The 15518-nt window shown below is 43.0% G+C and overlaps 1 protein-coding gene across 7 annotated transcripts in view; it reads left to right on the top strand.

Annotated features, from left to right (window-relative positions):
• Window positions 1-15518, top strand: part of TRAF3 (TNF receptor associated factor 3) — a 131509-nt gene that overhangs the window by 100950 nt on the left and 15041 nt on the right. For 6 of the 7 annotated variants that reach the window (XM_036991627.2, XM_073241823.1, XM_073241824.1 and 3 more), the window contains 2 exons: window positions 11374-11454; window positions 14082-14156. In XM_036991627.2, the coding sequence (XP_036847522.1) occupies window positions 11374-11454; window positions 14082-14156 (156 nt within the window). The remainder of the gene's footprint in view (window positions 1-11373; window positions 11455-14081; window positions 14157-15518) is intronic. The other variant, XM_073241826.1, reaches the window with a different exon arrangement.

Here is a 15518-nt window from a genome sequence, read left to right as displayed (position 1 = left end):
GGTGGGGCAAGTCAGCCACCAGTGCAGCTGAGAGGCAGAGTAGGATGGGCTGGCATTGACCTCTGGACTTGGCAGCACAACGATTCCTGGGGTCATAGAGGGGAGGGGATTTGGAGAAGCAGCGAACGTGAGGGCCACGGTCCAGCTCCTGGTGGATATTCTTGGGTGTTACTGACCAGAATTTAGGGAGAGTTTTTGTTTTTTCTGTATGAAGTGAGGTGCATTCTACTCTCTTTTTACTTTTTGGTATCATTAATATACAGTTATATGAGCAACATTGTGGTTACTAGATGTCCCCCATTATCAAGTCCCCCCCACATACGCCATTACAGTCACTGTCCATCAGCATAGTAAGACACTATAGAGTCACTACTTGTCTTCTCTGTGCTATACTGCCTTTCCCATGCCCCCACCCCCTACATTATGTCTGCTAATCGTAATGCCCCTTTTTCCCCTTATCCCTCCCTTCCCACCCCTCCTCCCCAGTCCCTTTCCTTTGGTAACTGTTAGTCCATTCTTGGGTTCTGTGCTTCTGCTGCTGTTTTGTTCCTTCAGTTTTTCTTTGTTCTTATACTCCACAGATGAATGAAATCATTTGGTACTTGTCTTTCTCTGCCTGGCTTATTTCACTGAGCATAATACCCTCTAGCTCCATCCATGTTGTTGCAAATGGTAGGATTTGTTTTCTTCTTATGCCTGAATAATATTCCATTGTGAATAGGTACCACTTCCTCTTTATCCATTCATCTACTGATGGACACTTAGGCTGCTTCCATTTCTTGGCTATTGTAAATAGTGCTGTGATAAACATAGGGGTGCATATGTCTTTTTCAAACTGGGCTCCTGTATTCTTAGGGTAAATTCCTAGAAGTGGAATTCCTGGGTCAAATGGTGTTTCTATTTTGAGTTTTTTGAGGAACCTCCATACTGCTTTCCACAATGGTTGAACCAGTTTACATTCCCACCAGCAGTGTAGGAGGGTTCCCTTTTCTGCACATCCTCGCCAACATTTGCTGTTGTTTGTCTTTTGGATGGTGGCAATCCTAACTGGTGTGAGGTGATATCTCATTGTGGTTTTAATTTGCATTTCTCTGATGGTTAGCAATGTGGAGCATCTTTTCATGTGCCTGTTGTTCATCTGAATTTATTCTTCGGAGAAGTGTCTGTTCAGATCCTCTGCCCATTTTTTAATTGGCTTGTTTGCTTTTTGTTTGTTGAGGTGCATGAGCTCTTTGTATATTTTGGATGTCAACCCCTTATCAGATCTGTCATTTATGAATATATTCTCCCATACTGTAGGATGTCTTTTTGTTCTGCTGATGGTGTCCTTTGCTGTCCAGAAACTTTTTAGTTTGATATAGTCCCACTTGTTCATTTTTGCTTTTGTTTCCCTTGCCCGTGGAGATATGTTCATGAAGACCTTGTTCATGTTTATATTCAGGAGCATTTTGCCTGTGTTTTCTTCTGAGAGTTTTATGGTTTCATGACTTACATTCAGGTCTTTGACCCATTTTGAGTTTACTTTTGTGTATGGAGTTAGTAATCCAGTTTCATTCTCTTACATGTAGCTGTCCAGTTTTGCCAACACCAGTTGTTGAAGAGGCTGTCATTTCCCCATTGTATGTCCATGGCTCCTTTATCGTATATTAATGGACCATATATGCTTTGGTTAATATCTGGACTCTCTATTCTGTTCCATTGGTCTGTGGCTCTGTTCTTGTGCCAGTACCAAATTGTCTTGATTACTGTGGCTTTGTAGTAGAGCTTGAAGTTGGGAAGCGAGATTCCCCCAGCTTTATTCTTCCTTCTCAGGATTGCTTTGGCTATTCAGGGTCTTTTGTGGTTCCATATGAATTCTAGAACCATTAGTTCCAGTTTGTTGAAGAATGTTGTTGGTATTTGATAGGAATTGCATTGAATCTGTAGATTGCTTTAGGCAGGATGGCCATTTTGACGATATTAATTCTTCCTACCCAAGAGCATGGGGTGAGTTTCCATTTGTTAGTGTCCTCTTTAATTTCTCTTAAGAGTGTCTTATAGTTTTCAGGGTATAGGTCTTTAACTTCCTTGGTTAGGTTTATTCCTAGGTATTTTATTCTTTTTGATCAAATGGTGAATGGAATTGTATTCCTGATTTTTCTTTCTGCTAGCTCATCATTTGTGTACAGGAATACAACAGATTTCTGTGTATTCATTTTGTATCCTGCAACTTTGATTAATTCAGATACTAATTCTAGTAGTTTTGGAGTGGATTCCTTAGGATTTTTTAAGTACAATATCATGTCATCTGCAAACAATGACATTTTGACTTCTTCCTTACTAATCTGGATGCCTTTTATTTCTTTGTGTTGTCTGATTGACATGACTATGACCTCCAGTACTATGTTGAATAAAAGTGGGAAGAGTGGGCATTCTTGTCGTGTTTCCAACCTTACAGGAAAAACTTTCAGCTTCTTGCTGTTAAGTATGATGTTGGCTGTGGGTTTGTCAAATATGGCCTTCATTATGTTAAGGTACTTGCCCTCCATACCCATTTTGTTGAGAGTTTTTATCATGAATGGATGTTGAATTTTGTCAAATGCTTTTTCAGCATCTATGGATATGATCATGTGGTTTTTGTCCTTTTTGTTGATGTGGTGAATGATGATGGATTTTTGAATGTTGTACCATCCCTGCATCCCTGTGGTGAATCCCACTTGGTCATGGTGTATGATTCTCTTGATGTATTTTTGAATTTGGTTTGCTGGTATTTTGTTGAGTATTTTTGCGTCTATGTTCATCAGAGATATTGGTCTGTAATTTTCTTTTTTTGTGGTGTCTTTGCCTGGTTTTGGTATTAGAGTGATGCTGGCTTCATAGAATGAGTTTGGAAGTATTCCCTCTTCTATTTTTTGGAAAACTTTAAGGTGAATGGGTATTATGTCTTCTCTAAATGTCTGATAAAATTCAGCGGTGAATCCATCTGGCCTGGGAGTTTTGTTCTTGAGTAGTTTTTTTATTACCGATCCAGTTTCATTGCTTGTAATTGGTATGCTCAGATTTTCTGTTTCTTCCTGGGTCAGTCTTGGAAGGTTGTATTTTTCTAGAAAGTTGTCCATTTCTTCTAGGTTATCCAGTCTGTTAGCATATAGATTTTCATAGTATTCTCTCATAATTCTTTGTATTTCTGTGGAGTCTGTCATGGTTTTTCCTTTCTCATTTCTGATTCTGTTAATGTGTGTAGATTCTCTTTTTTTCTTATTAAGTCTGGCTAGGGATTTATCTACTTTCTTTATTTTGTCAAAGAACCAGCTCGTGGTTTCATTGATTTTTTTTCCTATTGTTTAATTCTTCTCAATTTTATTTATTTCTTCTCTGATCTTTATTACGTCTCTCTATCTGCTCTCTTTGGGCCTCATTTATTCTTTTTTCCAGTTTCAGTAATTGTGAATTTAGACTATTCATTTGGGATTATTCTTCCTTCTTTAAGTAGTCCTGGATTGCTATATACTTTCCTCTTAGAAGTGCCTTCACTGCATCCCACAGAAGTTGGGGCTTTGTGCTGTTGTTGTCATTTGTCTCCATATATTGCTTGATCTCTGTTTTTATTTGATCATTGATCCATTGATTCTTCAGGAGCACATTGTTAAGCTCCCATGTGTTTGTGAGCCTTTTTGTTTTCTTTGTACAATTTATTTCTAGTTTTATACCTTTGTGATCTGAGAAGCTGGTTGGTACAATTTCAGTCTTTTTGAATTTACGGAGGCTCCTTTTGTGGCCTAGTATGTGGTCCATTCTGGAAAATGTTCTGTGTGCACCTGACAAGAATGCGTATCCTGCTGCTTTTGGGTGTAGAGTTCTGTAGATGTCTGTTAGGTCCATCTGTTCTAGTGTGTTGTTCAGTGCCTCTGTGTCCTTACTTATTTTCTGTCTGGTTGATCTGTCCTTTGGAGTGAATGGTGTGTTGAAGTCTCCTAAAATGAATGCATTGCATTCTATTCCCCTCTTTAATTCTGTTAGTATTTGTTTCACATATGTAGGTGATCATGTGCTGGGTACATAGATATTTATAATAGTTATATCCTCTTTTTGGACTGACCCCTTTATCATTATGTAATGTCCTTCTTTGTCTCTTGTTACTTTCTTTGTTTTGAAGTCTATTTTGTCTGATATGAGTACTGCAATACCTGCTTTTTTCTCCCTATTGTTTGCATGAAATATCTTTTTCCATCCCTTCACTTTTAATCTGTGCATGTCTTTTGGTTTGAAGTGAGCCTCTTGTAGGCAGCATATAGATGGGTCTTGCTTTTTATCCTCTATTACTCTGTGTCTTTTGATTGGTTCATTCAGTCCATTTACATTTAGGGTGATTATCGATAGATATGTACTTATTGCCATTGCAGGCATTGGATTCATGGTCACCAAAGGTTCAAGGGCTGCTTCTTTACTATCTAACCGTCTAACTTAACTCACTTATTATGCCATTATAAACACAGTCTGATGATTCTTTATTTCTCTCCTTTCTTTTTCTTCCTCCTCTACTCTTTATATGTTAAGTGTTTTATTCTGTACTCTTTGTGTTTTCCTTGACTGATTTTGTGGATAGCTGATTTTATTTTGCCTTTAGTTAGTATTTGGTTGGTCTACTTTCTTTGCTGTGGTTTTCTTTTCTGTGGTGACAGGTGTTTAGCCTTAGGCATACTTCCATCCAGAGCAGTACCTTTAAAATACATTGTAGAGATGCTTTGTAGAAGGTAAATGCCCTCAACTTTTGCTTACCTGGAAATTGTTTAATCCCTCCAAATTTAAATGATAATCTTGCTGGATACAGTATTCTTTGTTCAAGGCCCTTCTGTTTCATTGTATTGAATATTTCATGCCATTCCCTTCTTGCCTGTAAGGTTTCTGCTGAGAAGTCTGATGATAGCCTGATGGGTTTTCCTTTACAGAGGTGATCTTTTTTCTCTTTCTGGCTGCTTTTACTATACTATGTCCATGTCTTTGATCTTTGCCATTTTAATTATTATATGTCTTGATGTTGTCCTCCTTGGGTCCATTGTTTTGGGAGATCTGTGGACTTCCATGGTCTGAGAGACTGTTTCCTTCCCCAACTTGGGGAAGTTTTCAGCAATTATATCTTCAGACACTTTCTATCCCTTTTTCTCTCTTCTTCTTCTTCTTCTGATACCCCTATAATGTGAATATTGTTCCGTTTTGAATATCGTCACACAGTTCTCTTAATATTCTTTCATTTCTAGAGATCCTTTAATCTCTCTCTGCCTCAGCTTCTCTGTATTCATGTTCTCTGATTTCTATTCCATTAATAGTCTCTTCCACGTCATTCAGTCTGCTCTGAAATCCTTCCATTGTTTGTTTCATTTCTGTTATCTCCCTCCTGAATTTATCCCTTAGCTCTTGAATATTTCTCTGTAGCTCCATCAGCATGCTTATGATTTTATTTTGAATTCTCTTCCAGGAGGATTGGTGGTTTCAGTCCCCCAAAGCCCTCTCTCTTGTGTTTGAGGGATTTTCTTCTGCCTTTTCATGGTGGAGGGAGTGGTCACCAGCAAGTGGCACATGTGTCAGCTGGGAGAACAAAGTCCCTTCCTGCTTGCTGGTTGCCTTGCCTGTCTCCGCTGTCTCTGCTGGTTAACCACACACAGGGAGCAGCCTCTGGGTTAATCCCCTAAGGTGCCATGGGTGGGGCGGCCCTCAGGATGGCCTAGGGCATTGGAGGGGGTCACAGGCTAGTGACGTGTGTTTTGCTGTGAGAGCAAAGCCCCTTCATGCTTCCCAGCCTCTGCGCCCATCTCCACTGTCTGTGCCAGTCAGCTGTGTGCAGGTTGCAGCCTCTGGGTTAATTGCCTGAGCTGTCGTGGGGGCACGGCCCTCAGGATGGCCTAGGGCACTGGTGAGGGTTGTAGGCAAGCGGCGCGTGTTGTACTGCGAGAACAAAGCTGCTTTGTGTCTCCTGGATTCTGCATCTGTCTCTGCTGTCTGTGCCAGTCAACCGCATGGATGGAGCAGCTTCTGGGTCTGGACCAGTTAGCTGAGTGCAGGAAGAAGCCTCTGTGCTAAGCTGTATGGTTGCTATAGGCGGGGCTGCTCCCCAGCTGTTCCACAGCAATGGTGGGTCAGCCAGTTTTCTTGCAGTGCTGACGGGGAGGAAGGAACAACAGGGTGCTTATCGCCACAAGGGTCTTTGGAACTGCATTGCCACCCAGAGGGTTAAGATGCCTGAAGTTCCTTTAAGTTCACAGCCTGCTGGGCTGAGTGTGCCAGGATGATTTTGTCCTCCTGTTAAACCCTTGTCCCTTTAAGACTTTTAAAGCTCCTGCTTTTCTTTTGTCCCAGGGCAGCCAGCTGTGGGAACCTGTTCGCAGTCTCAATCTCAGACTTTGCCCTTCTGCTCCTCCAATATCCAGTGCACCATGCAATGTGTGTCTGCTCCTGGGACAGACCACCAGGGCTGGGTATTTAGCAGTCCTGTGCTTCCACTCCCTCCCCACCCTGATTCCCTTCCTCCCGCTGGTGAGCTGGGGTGGGGGGAGTGCTCGGGTCCCACCAGGTCATGGCTTTGTATCCTACTCTTTTCTGTGAGATGTTGGGGTCTTGCAGATGTAGCCTGGCTCGTGTACTATATCTTCCAGTCACTTTTTTAGGAATAGTTGTATTCGCTGTATTTTCAAAATATATATGGTTTTGGGAGGAGATTTCCACCACCCTACTCACTCTGCCATCTTAAGAATCTCTCCACATTCTACTTTGTAGTCTCCATATTTGCCTTACTTTGTATAACTCCATTGTGAAATCTTTTTCCTCTGTGATTCCAGAGCTATTTCCAGTTATTAAGTGCTTTTAAGAACTGTGCCCTCTCCTTTAGAAAATAGCAGTAGTATTTGTCATAACTGAGTAATTCCTTCAGTGATGACATTCACGTGAATGGGGCTTGTACCTAACGAGCAGTACTCCAAACCATACACATTAGTATGTTGCTATCAAAGTTGCACATTAATTCTTGCAAATAGCACTTACCTTTATTTGCAGAAAAGAATCTAGGAATTAGTTTTCATTTGGAAAGAACTGTAGTGTTTGTCAGTTAAACATCATGTAAGTAATTATCTCAGAACTCTAGTTGAGGCTGTGAAGAGACTAAAGTTAAAATAACACAGCCTATGGTTTCAGGAGACATTTATTGAGTGACTCTTGTGCACCAGACCCTGTGCTAGTTGCTCAGGACACACAAGAGAATAAATTGCCATCTCTCCCCTTCATTTCACTATCTGGTGAGGAAGACACCTGCCCCACAGTTACATATGCTGCAGTTTGGGAAGTACTGTAACTGTGATACAAATACAGCTCCAAGGAGGGGCCAGTTAACTCAGCCTGATAGAGTCAAGGAAGGCTTCAGTGATGAGGTGGCATTTGATTCGATCTGGTTCCTAAATTTGTTGACTGCAGGCAGGAGAGAGGCACAAAGTGATAATGAGCAAGTTTGGGGCCTGAGTTGTGCAAGTAAATGTTCCTTAAAAATCTTACATCATTGTGATAAAAACTGAGCTTAAACTGTTTTAACGATGTTGCCACTGTATCTTCAGGCATTTGCTACTTTCTGTCAGGGCCTGTGATAATGGTAAGAGGTGAGCCTCTTCGAGGTTGTGGTAGCACACCCCTCCCCTGACTCCTGGAACCCTTGACACTAGCAGGGCAGCTGCATGCTCACTGGTCACACCCCAGGGAAGGTTCTGGGACTTGCCCTGGGCCTCGCATCCCATCAGTGGCATCACTTAATTCCCAAGTCTTTTTCTTTTAATTCTAACACCCTTAGTGTCATCCTCCCAAGCTGTGAATTTATTTTTAGAAAGAGCACCTATCTAATTTAGGCGGGACCTAAGCCCCAGGCAGCCTGACTTGCCTGCATTTCCCACCATTTGTGACATGCCACGCACACCAGATGCTGATACAGATCGATAAGATCGATAAAGCACTAAAACTCTGAACCATTGCAGTTCATATGCGAATTTCTTTGCTACATTTAAGCCATGGTATTGACATTACATCAACTGTTTTCAAGTTGGGTTTCTTTTAATCTACATAATATAAAGCATCCGAAAAAAAATCCCTGTGTTTACATTTAGTCTAGAAATGATTAAATATTGGTCTCTTTAAATAGTTCTGTTAATTGTGAAAAGTCAAAATTCTGAAAACTCGTTTTATGGGGAAATGCTTATATTGTAAAGGTCCAGCTGCTTTGGAACACAATTTAGCAGTATTTTGCATGAACATACATGTACTCAAACAGCAGTTCTCCTAAATGTGTAAGAGAAACAGTCGCACACACACACCAGGAAGTATGTCAAGTAAAACCAGAGCAGCGGAACCCTGGAAACAACCCAAGCGCCATCAGCTGGGGCGGGCATGCGGGCTGCATGTGTGTGTGGCAGGGAGGGTGCACGACGGGCAGCCTGCAGCAGTGAGCTTGGCAGTTCTGCCACTGAGTGCGCCACACGTGTTGTCTCCTGAGAACCAGCCTGAGCCTGGTCCTCAGGAGACTCTGAGGGTGGAATTCTGTTTTGATGAAACTCAAGAGCTATGATAATGAAGCAGTCCTTTGTCTAGCACACATACATGTGTAAGGAGACTTTTTTTAGGCAAAGAAAGCGGAAACACCCAGTCCAGGTTGTGGTTTTAGTGGTCACTCCTTGATGGAAAGTGGGACGAGGAGAGGAGCAGGCAGGTGGACGGAAGTTAACCTGTTTTGTTCTTGTCCCTGCTGGGCACTCAGTCTGCAGTTGTACTTCATGACTCATGCACATGTTACATCTGTTCTGTGTATGTATCAAAGTTATACTTGATTTTGTAGACAGGACTACTTTCATCAATATGCAGAGAGTTCTTACCTGTCAGTGGATCATCAGTTGTTTAAATGTATTGTTTTCCTTTGGCTACTGTAACAAAGTACCACAAAGTTGGTGGCTTAGAACAACAGAACGTCACTGTCAGTGTTCTGGCAGCTAGAACTGCCACAGTGCGGTGACCTCAGGGTGCTGCTCACTCTGAGGCCCTGGAGAGGGCATCCTCCCCCCTGCTCTGGTTCCCACCCCATCACACCAGCCTTTGCCTCCCGTGCACAAGGCAGCCTTCCAGTGCATGTCCTCGCCTCTCCTCTTACAAGGATGCCTGTCATTCAATGTAGGGCCCACCCTAATCCAGAGGGGCCTCATTTTAACTAATTAACACCTACATAGCCTTTTTTTCCAAATAAGATTATATTCTGAAGTTCTGGTGGACATGAATTTTGAGGGATCGCTATTCAACCCACTGCAGTGGGCAAAGGCCATGAAAAGGTAATTCACAGGAAATATAAATGATTAACAAATATCAAAAATATGCCTAACCACTTGTTACTCAAGAATCGCAAATCACACTCATGGCCTTTTACCTCTTGGCATTGTCAGAGATGGAAAGGTTTGATAGAATTGACGGGCATGGGGGCATGTATTCTCATCATAATAGGAGCATGTTTGTGTAAGACTTTTGGAGGGCAATTTGGCAATATCTGCCAAAACCCCACCTAAAATGCCTGTACGCTTTGGTACCCAACAAAGCCTTCTTCTGGAGATGGATCCTTCAGATGTCCTTGCACAGATCTGCAAAGATCCACATGCATAGGCACTGACTGGACTCGCCTCCCGGCCTCACCTCCCACCGTCCCCTGCCCCGCCCTCCCAGAACACTGCCCCTGCCCCTCACTTCTTCCTTGGGGTTCCCCTGCATCAGAGCCCTCTTTATGCTCTCCCAGAACACTGAGCTTCCCTCCCTGCCATGGTGGGAATTATCTATCTGTATTCTTAGCTGTCTCCTGGGGCTGTTCACAGCACCAGGTAGCACACCTGGACTGGTGAGTGAAGGTGGGATCAAGGGCAGGTTCAGGGAGGAGACGTGGCATCCTTGGTTGTTGGCTGTTAGCTCTCCAGGCCCATGACTGACTCGGTCCTCAGGCTCCCCTGTGAGGGGGGTCCAGTCACTCCCCCCATTTCCAAGTGAGGCAGAAAGGTGAAGCCATTTGTCCATGGTTTCCCACTGAAAGACAAAGTAAGTGATTTTGTGGCACTGGGGAACTCCACAGGGTCCGAGCAGGCTGAGCAGCATAGGGAGCAGGTGCCCCCATGTGGCATCTGCTTGTCGAGCCGAGTGCTTTCTAATGAGTTCCAACCAGCCAGGGACTCACTGCCTGTGGGCCAGTGAGAACCAAGCCCCCGGAGCATAGCAGCCATGCCCTGTAGGTATCATCCCTGTGCTGCAGACCCACAGTGTGCACATGGGGACAAGGGGCTTAGCACCCCATGAGGAGAGCTGAGCGAGGGACCCAGCCCCAGGCCTCCTCGAGGGAGAGGAGAGTGCTCGTGGGGGAGGCCACTGGGCCTGCATGTCTGCCCCCTCAAAGTGAGGCTTCCAATGAGTGAGTGTTCCAGCATTTAGCTAAACAGCAGCAAAACTGTGGAGGCCCAGAGAGAAAACCAGATTTGGGGAATTGGAAGTGTGCCAGGGCCACAGAGGAAAACATTGCTGAGTTTTCTTCTTGCTTAGTGAAGCCTCATCCGGGAGCTTGTGGCCTCTTACCATGTTACACAGCCCGGTTTCACCTCTGGTTCTGCCTGTGTTGATCTCTCTCCAGTGGCCCTCTGTCACCTGTCCGGTGGTGCTCCCCAGGGCCCTTGGATGTGAGGTCCCTGTGGGGAATCCTTGCCCCTGCTTAGCTTCTGGGCAGGTGACCTGGACAGGTGCCCAGCAGGTTCCCATGACATTGGATTGGATAGCTGCTGTCATCCAGGCTCTATGCAGTTGAAATTTGTGCCATCTAGAAAAGGGTCAAACCAAAATATATCATTCTCAATGCACTAAAGGTAATCCATGTAAGATTTCAGGACCGTAATTCAAGTACTCAGTAGACTGTGCTATTATCAGGTATACAAGAAGCAACATTTCCAGACTCCTGACTGAGAGGCCAAAGGTAAACCCTCCACCTCCAACCAGCAAAGGCTGGGCCTGTGAAGGCCAAGCCTGCCTGAGCACATGTGTCTGGAGCAGCAGCCGGAGGGGACGCTAAATGGAAGCTGTCAGAAGCTGCCGTGGTGGACTGTGCTCCCACGAATTCCCCTCACTGGGCAGATTTGAGTAGATCTTCTGGGATGCCTTTTTCTTTGGCATTCCAACTTTGGAATAGAAGGACCCCTGCAGCAGATGTAGTGCAAGCATCACGAATCAGGGGAACCGTCACAGTAAGCCGGGTGCTTCCTTGAGCGCCTCGTGGGGACTTGGAATGGTTCTGGGATCTGAAGGAAGACTGGTTTTATGTTTCAAAGTTGATGACACTTTCTTTCCCTCCTCCAGAAACATGAAGACACCGAATGTCCCTGTGTAGTGGTGTCCTGTCCTCACAAGTGCAGTGTCCAGACCCTCCTGAGGAGTGAGGTAAGGGCCGTGAGCAGGGCCTGTGATGCTGACTCCACCCTCCCTTAAGGCTGCAGTCTCTGGTTTTCACAGATCATGATAGGGGTATGGATGGTAGAAAAGCAATGAAAAATCTCATGCTGGAGTCAGAAATTTCAGAAGCAGTTAAAAGCTACCAAGTGGTAAATTGGGATCAAAATACTATAAGAACTGAGAAAAGGGGAGTACTTTACAGTGCAAGCAAAGGTGATGCTTTTCGGTTCTTCAAAAAAGGCTATTTTTAAATCTGTATAAAAGGAATTACACTGTAAAACTATCTCAAGAAAATAAGTTTAGAGAAGCCCAGAACAACTTTGGCCATGTGTACTGCACGGGGTTGGCGCTGGGGGGCAAGTGGGCATGGGGGCAGCTCCCACATTTCTTTTCACACTGGGAAAGCTCCTGGGCAGCCTCCCCCAGAGGCTGTGCCTCTCCCACTGCCCTTGGGCACACTTTCTATCGGGCAGGTAGATTTTGTATAACCTATGTTTGATCAAGATATATATCCAGATGGAAAAATTCCAAGGATTCTTAATGTTTGTGGTTGCTATCCCAGAGCTGTCTGGGCTCCTGAGGGCTCTGTGGGTAGGTGTGCCCCCTGGGCCCCCAGCCAGTCCCTCAGTCCTGGGTGTTCTCTTCGGAGGAGCCTACTCACCTCAGCATTTTTTACAGCCTGGAATTTTATCACTGGGTACTGGGGAGGGAGGGTCACTCTCTCATGCCCCCAACTGAACAAGACCTGTGTGGGCCTAGAACCAGGGACATGGTGTGCCAGGAGGGCCCCCAAGAGCCACTGTCATCCAAGGTGGGTCCTCCTAGGAAGCTGGCTCTGCTGGGTGAGGGCAGGGGGCATTGGGCCCTGAGCATTCCTCCAGGAGTGGTAGGGAAACGCATGCAGATTATTTCCACAACTGGGAAGTCCCTCTGTTAAAGTGGATGTTTGAAGATCTGTGCTGTTGAAATAATTTCCAGGGTTTTTATATACTTGCCTAAACTTTTACTCATTCAGAGCTATCTGAATTAGGGACAAAAGCTGCCTCCATTTTGCCTCTATTATTTTTATTTTTAAAAATGTTTAAATCTGCTGCATTTACCTTGGGTTTCTGGTGAAAGGTGCTATTGACCTATAGATTTTTCTTGCCTCTCTTCCAAAGCTCCTGTAAGTAATGATTCTAAGGCCAGTTGAGGAAAAAGTACAACTCTGAATTTACATGCACTAAAAATAACATCAAACTCACTATGTCCCTGATTTTAACATTAGAAGTATTAGCTGGTTGTATTTCACTGATGGCACAAAGGATGTTCTAAAATTTTTAAACTGGTTGTTAATGCACACAGACTGCTGCAAATTTCTATGCCAGTCATCCATAATGTGCCCTTTGGGCGCTTCCGTCCAGGTACAGCCAGAGCTTCCTGGCTGGGCTCAGAGGAGCATCGAGGGCTAGGCTGCTGGGTATGTGACTGTCACGGCTCTGCCCTGGCCAGGAGAGCTCACACAAAGGTCGGCTTTGGCAGCGGTTGGGTCAGTCCCACAGGCCCTCCTCTGCAGCTGTCACAACAGTCCTGTGATCCACTTTCTCTGCATCCCAAACACTGACCTACAGGGAAAGGATTGTCTGTCCTGAGATAGAGCAGAAGTGCTAGAAACTGCACTTGCTAGGATGACTGTCCCAGGAGCCTCTGGTTGTGCGCCGGCACATGGAGAAACAACGCTCGTGCTTTCCTAAGCCAGGGTGGGATTGTTTTCTATGGAGATCTATCCCTTGAGTTCCCTGATGAGAATTTCTTCAATAAAAGAAGAAACTACCCTAAAATTGTATTAGCCTAATGATAACACTATGTTTTTACAATGTAGACATTTCAATTCTATTTTCTCTTGAGGGAGCAGAGCATCACAAGTGGTTTTTATTTGATGATTTGCCAACATTTAGGCTGAACGAAGGGATTTTTCCATGCTAAATGAGTTATCCTCTCACAATCCCTTCAAATTTTCTTCAGTCAATTAGAAGTGACAATAATAAGATTCGTGTTGTTAGAATGACCTTAGAGTTCTTTGAGAAGTGCATGAATTCATGGCCATACAGGGGGAAAAAGTCTCTTCAGAAGAAGGAAAAACTCCATTATCTTGAGTGTTGAGAGTGACGGTACACTGTGTAAGCTTGCTTTGCAAACACACTTATTTTGTGTACTGTATATGAGGTGTGTGACCCAGTTGCATCCTGAATGCTTTCTATTTTTTGTGTTTCATGCAATTTTTGTTTATAGTCTTTGAATGTGCATTTCAGTTTATGTTTTTTTCCTTTCTTTTTTAAATTCTGGCACTGCAGACAGCATGTCACAGTTTGAACAATTTGTTGTAAAGAAACTGCAAGTTTAAGAAATGTTATAGTAAATGTATTTCTGTATATTGGTGTATATATGTGTATACACATGACAATACCGTATATCTACTGCATAGAAGTCTAGGAAGCAGATGATATATATACACACCTGTAGCTGATAAACACCATTCGTAATAGTTCAACCCAGATGCTATCTGTGCCCTTAATATGTTTGAACATTTTCATGCAAACGTTTGTGCCACAACTCACGTCTCTTTCCCGTTACAGTTGAGTGCACACTTGTCAGAGTGTGTCAATGCCCCCAGCACCTGTAGTTTTAAGCGCTATGGCTGCATTTTTCAGGTCAGTATCCAACATTTGTCCTTCCCAGTCGCTGACATTCTACCTTAAGAGAAAATTATGATACTAACATTTTAACATGCAAGTTGTGGACTTTTAGTCATTGCCATGGAACTGAATCACCCTGCTGCATGGATGATGAAAGCCACATGCAGCAGAAGTGGGTGCTTGCTTCCATTCTGGTGGTGTTTTGAGACTTCAGGTGGACACCTATGCTGAGAATGATGTCGGTACATTAGGAGAGCTACTACATCTAAAACCAGCGAAGTGGGACAGATAAGACTGACACTTGGTGGGGTTTCTAGAGTATTATGGAAATTTTAGCTGTTACTTGAATACACATAAAAATCAAACCGAATATGGTTTTAGTAGTGTGTGCATCTGTACACAGTCATGACAGTCACACACGTGAGTCCAAAAGTGCCTTTCATATACATGCCGCACTCCCAGGAGAACAGTGTGGAGAGGGTGTCGCCATCCCTACTACACTTATGCTGTGAGAAACCTATTTCTGGTTTTTTGTTGTTCATTTTTTTTAACATGACTTATATTGCTAGTGAATTTGAACTGAGTTTTCATTTAAATGTATATCTTAATCTTAAAACTATCACAGGGCAATGTATAATATTATAATTGAAGTATTTTATATTTAATTCTATGTATTAACAATACATTATTATGAAGCAGTATAGAGATATTATCATCTTAGTATTTTCTTAGAAAGCAAGAATGGCTATAAGTCCCCTTGTCTCCAGCAAGCTGAGCCCCCACCACTGTTACGTCGTATGTAGTATCATTCATTCTGTGTATGTGTATATATATGTTTATATAGAGAAATACTTATATCAGCATATATATATGGATATTCTATGTACAGAGTATATGTTTTGGAGATCATTAAAATGCTTTCCATGGTTTCTTAATTTTTCAATATCAAAACAAATTATATTTTCATCTGAATTATTTCCTTAAATATATGAAGTGCTATTTCATGGGCTTCTTACTGACTCTGAAATGGTCTACATCTTATGTACTCTGTAGATTGTTTATGTTTTGTATGTAACTTTCTAAGTATACTGAGAATAGTGAGGAGCTATACATTTCCTGATACAGTGTAATTCACTAATAAGTTAAGATTTTAGTATTTAGAATCTTTGGTTACATGTTCACTAGATTATGCAGTATCTAGCTATAACTTCAGGTATCTAAACATTTTCCATTCACATTGTTAATGAAAAAAATTGTTGTGTAAAGAACCAAATTCATGTGTCTAAAATTTAATTCCTAGTATTACAGTATGAAACATAGCTAAGAAGGCAGTTGTTAGGGGCTTGAGGAATGACAAGCATGAACTTGAGATTGTTA

Source organism: Manis javanica, chromosome 8 (genome assembly GCF_040802235.1).
Source record: "Manis javanica isolate MJ-LG chromosome 8, MJ_LKY, whole genome shotgun sequence".
Classification (NCBI taxonomy): Eukaryota; Metazoa; Chordata; class Mammalia; order Pholidota; family Manidae; genus Manis; species Manis javanica.
Note: the sequence above shows the minus strand (reverse complement) of the source record. Positions and strands in the feature narration are given on the sequence as shown.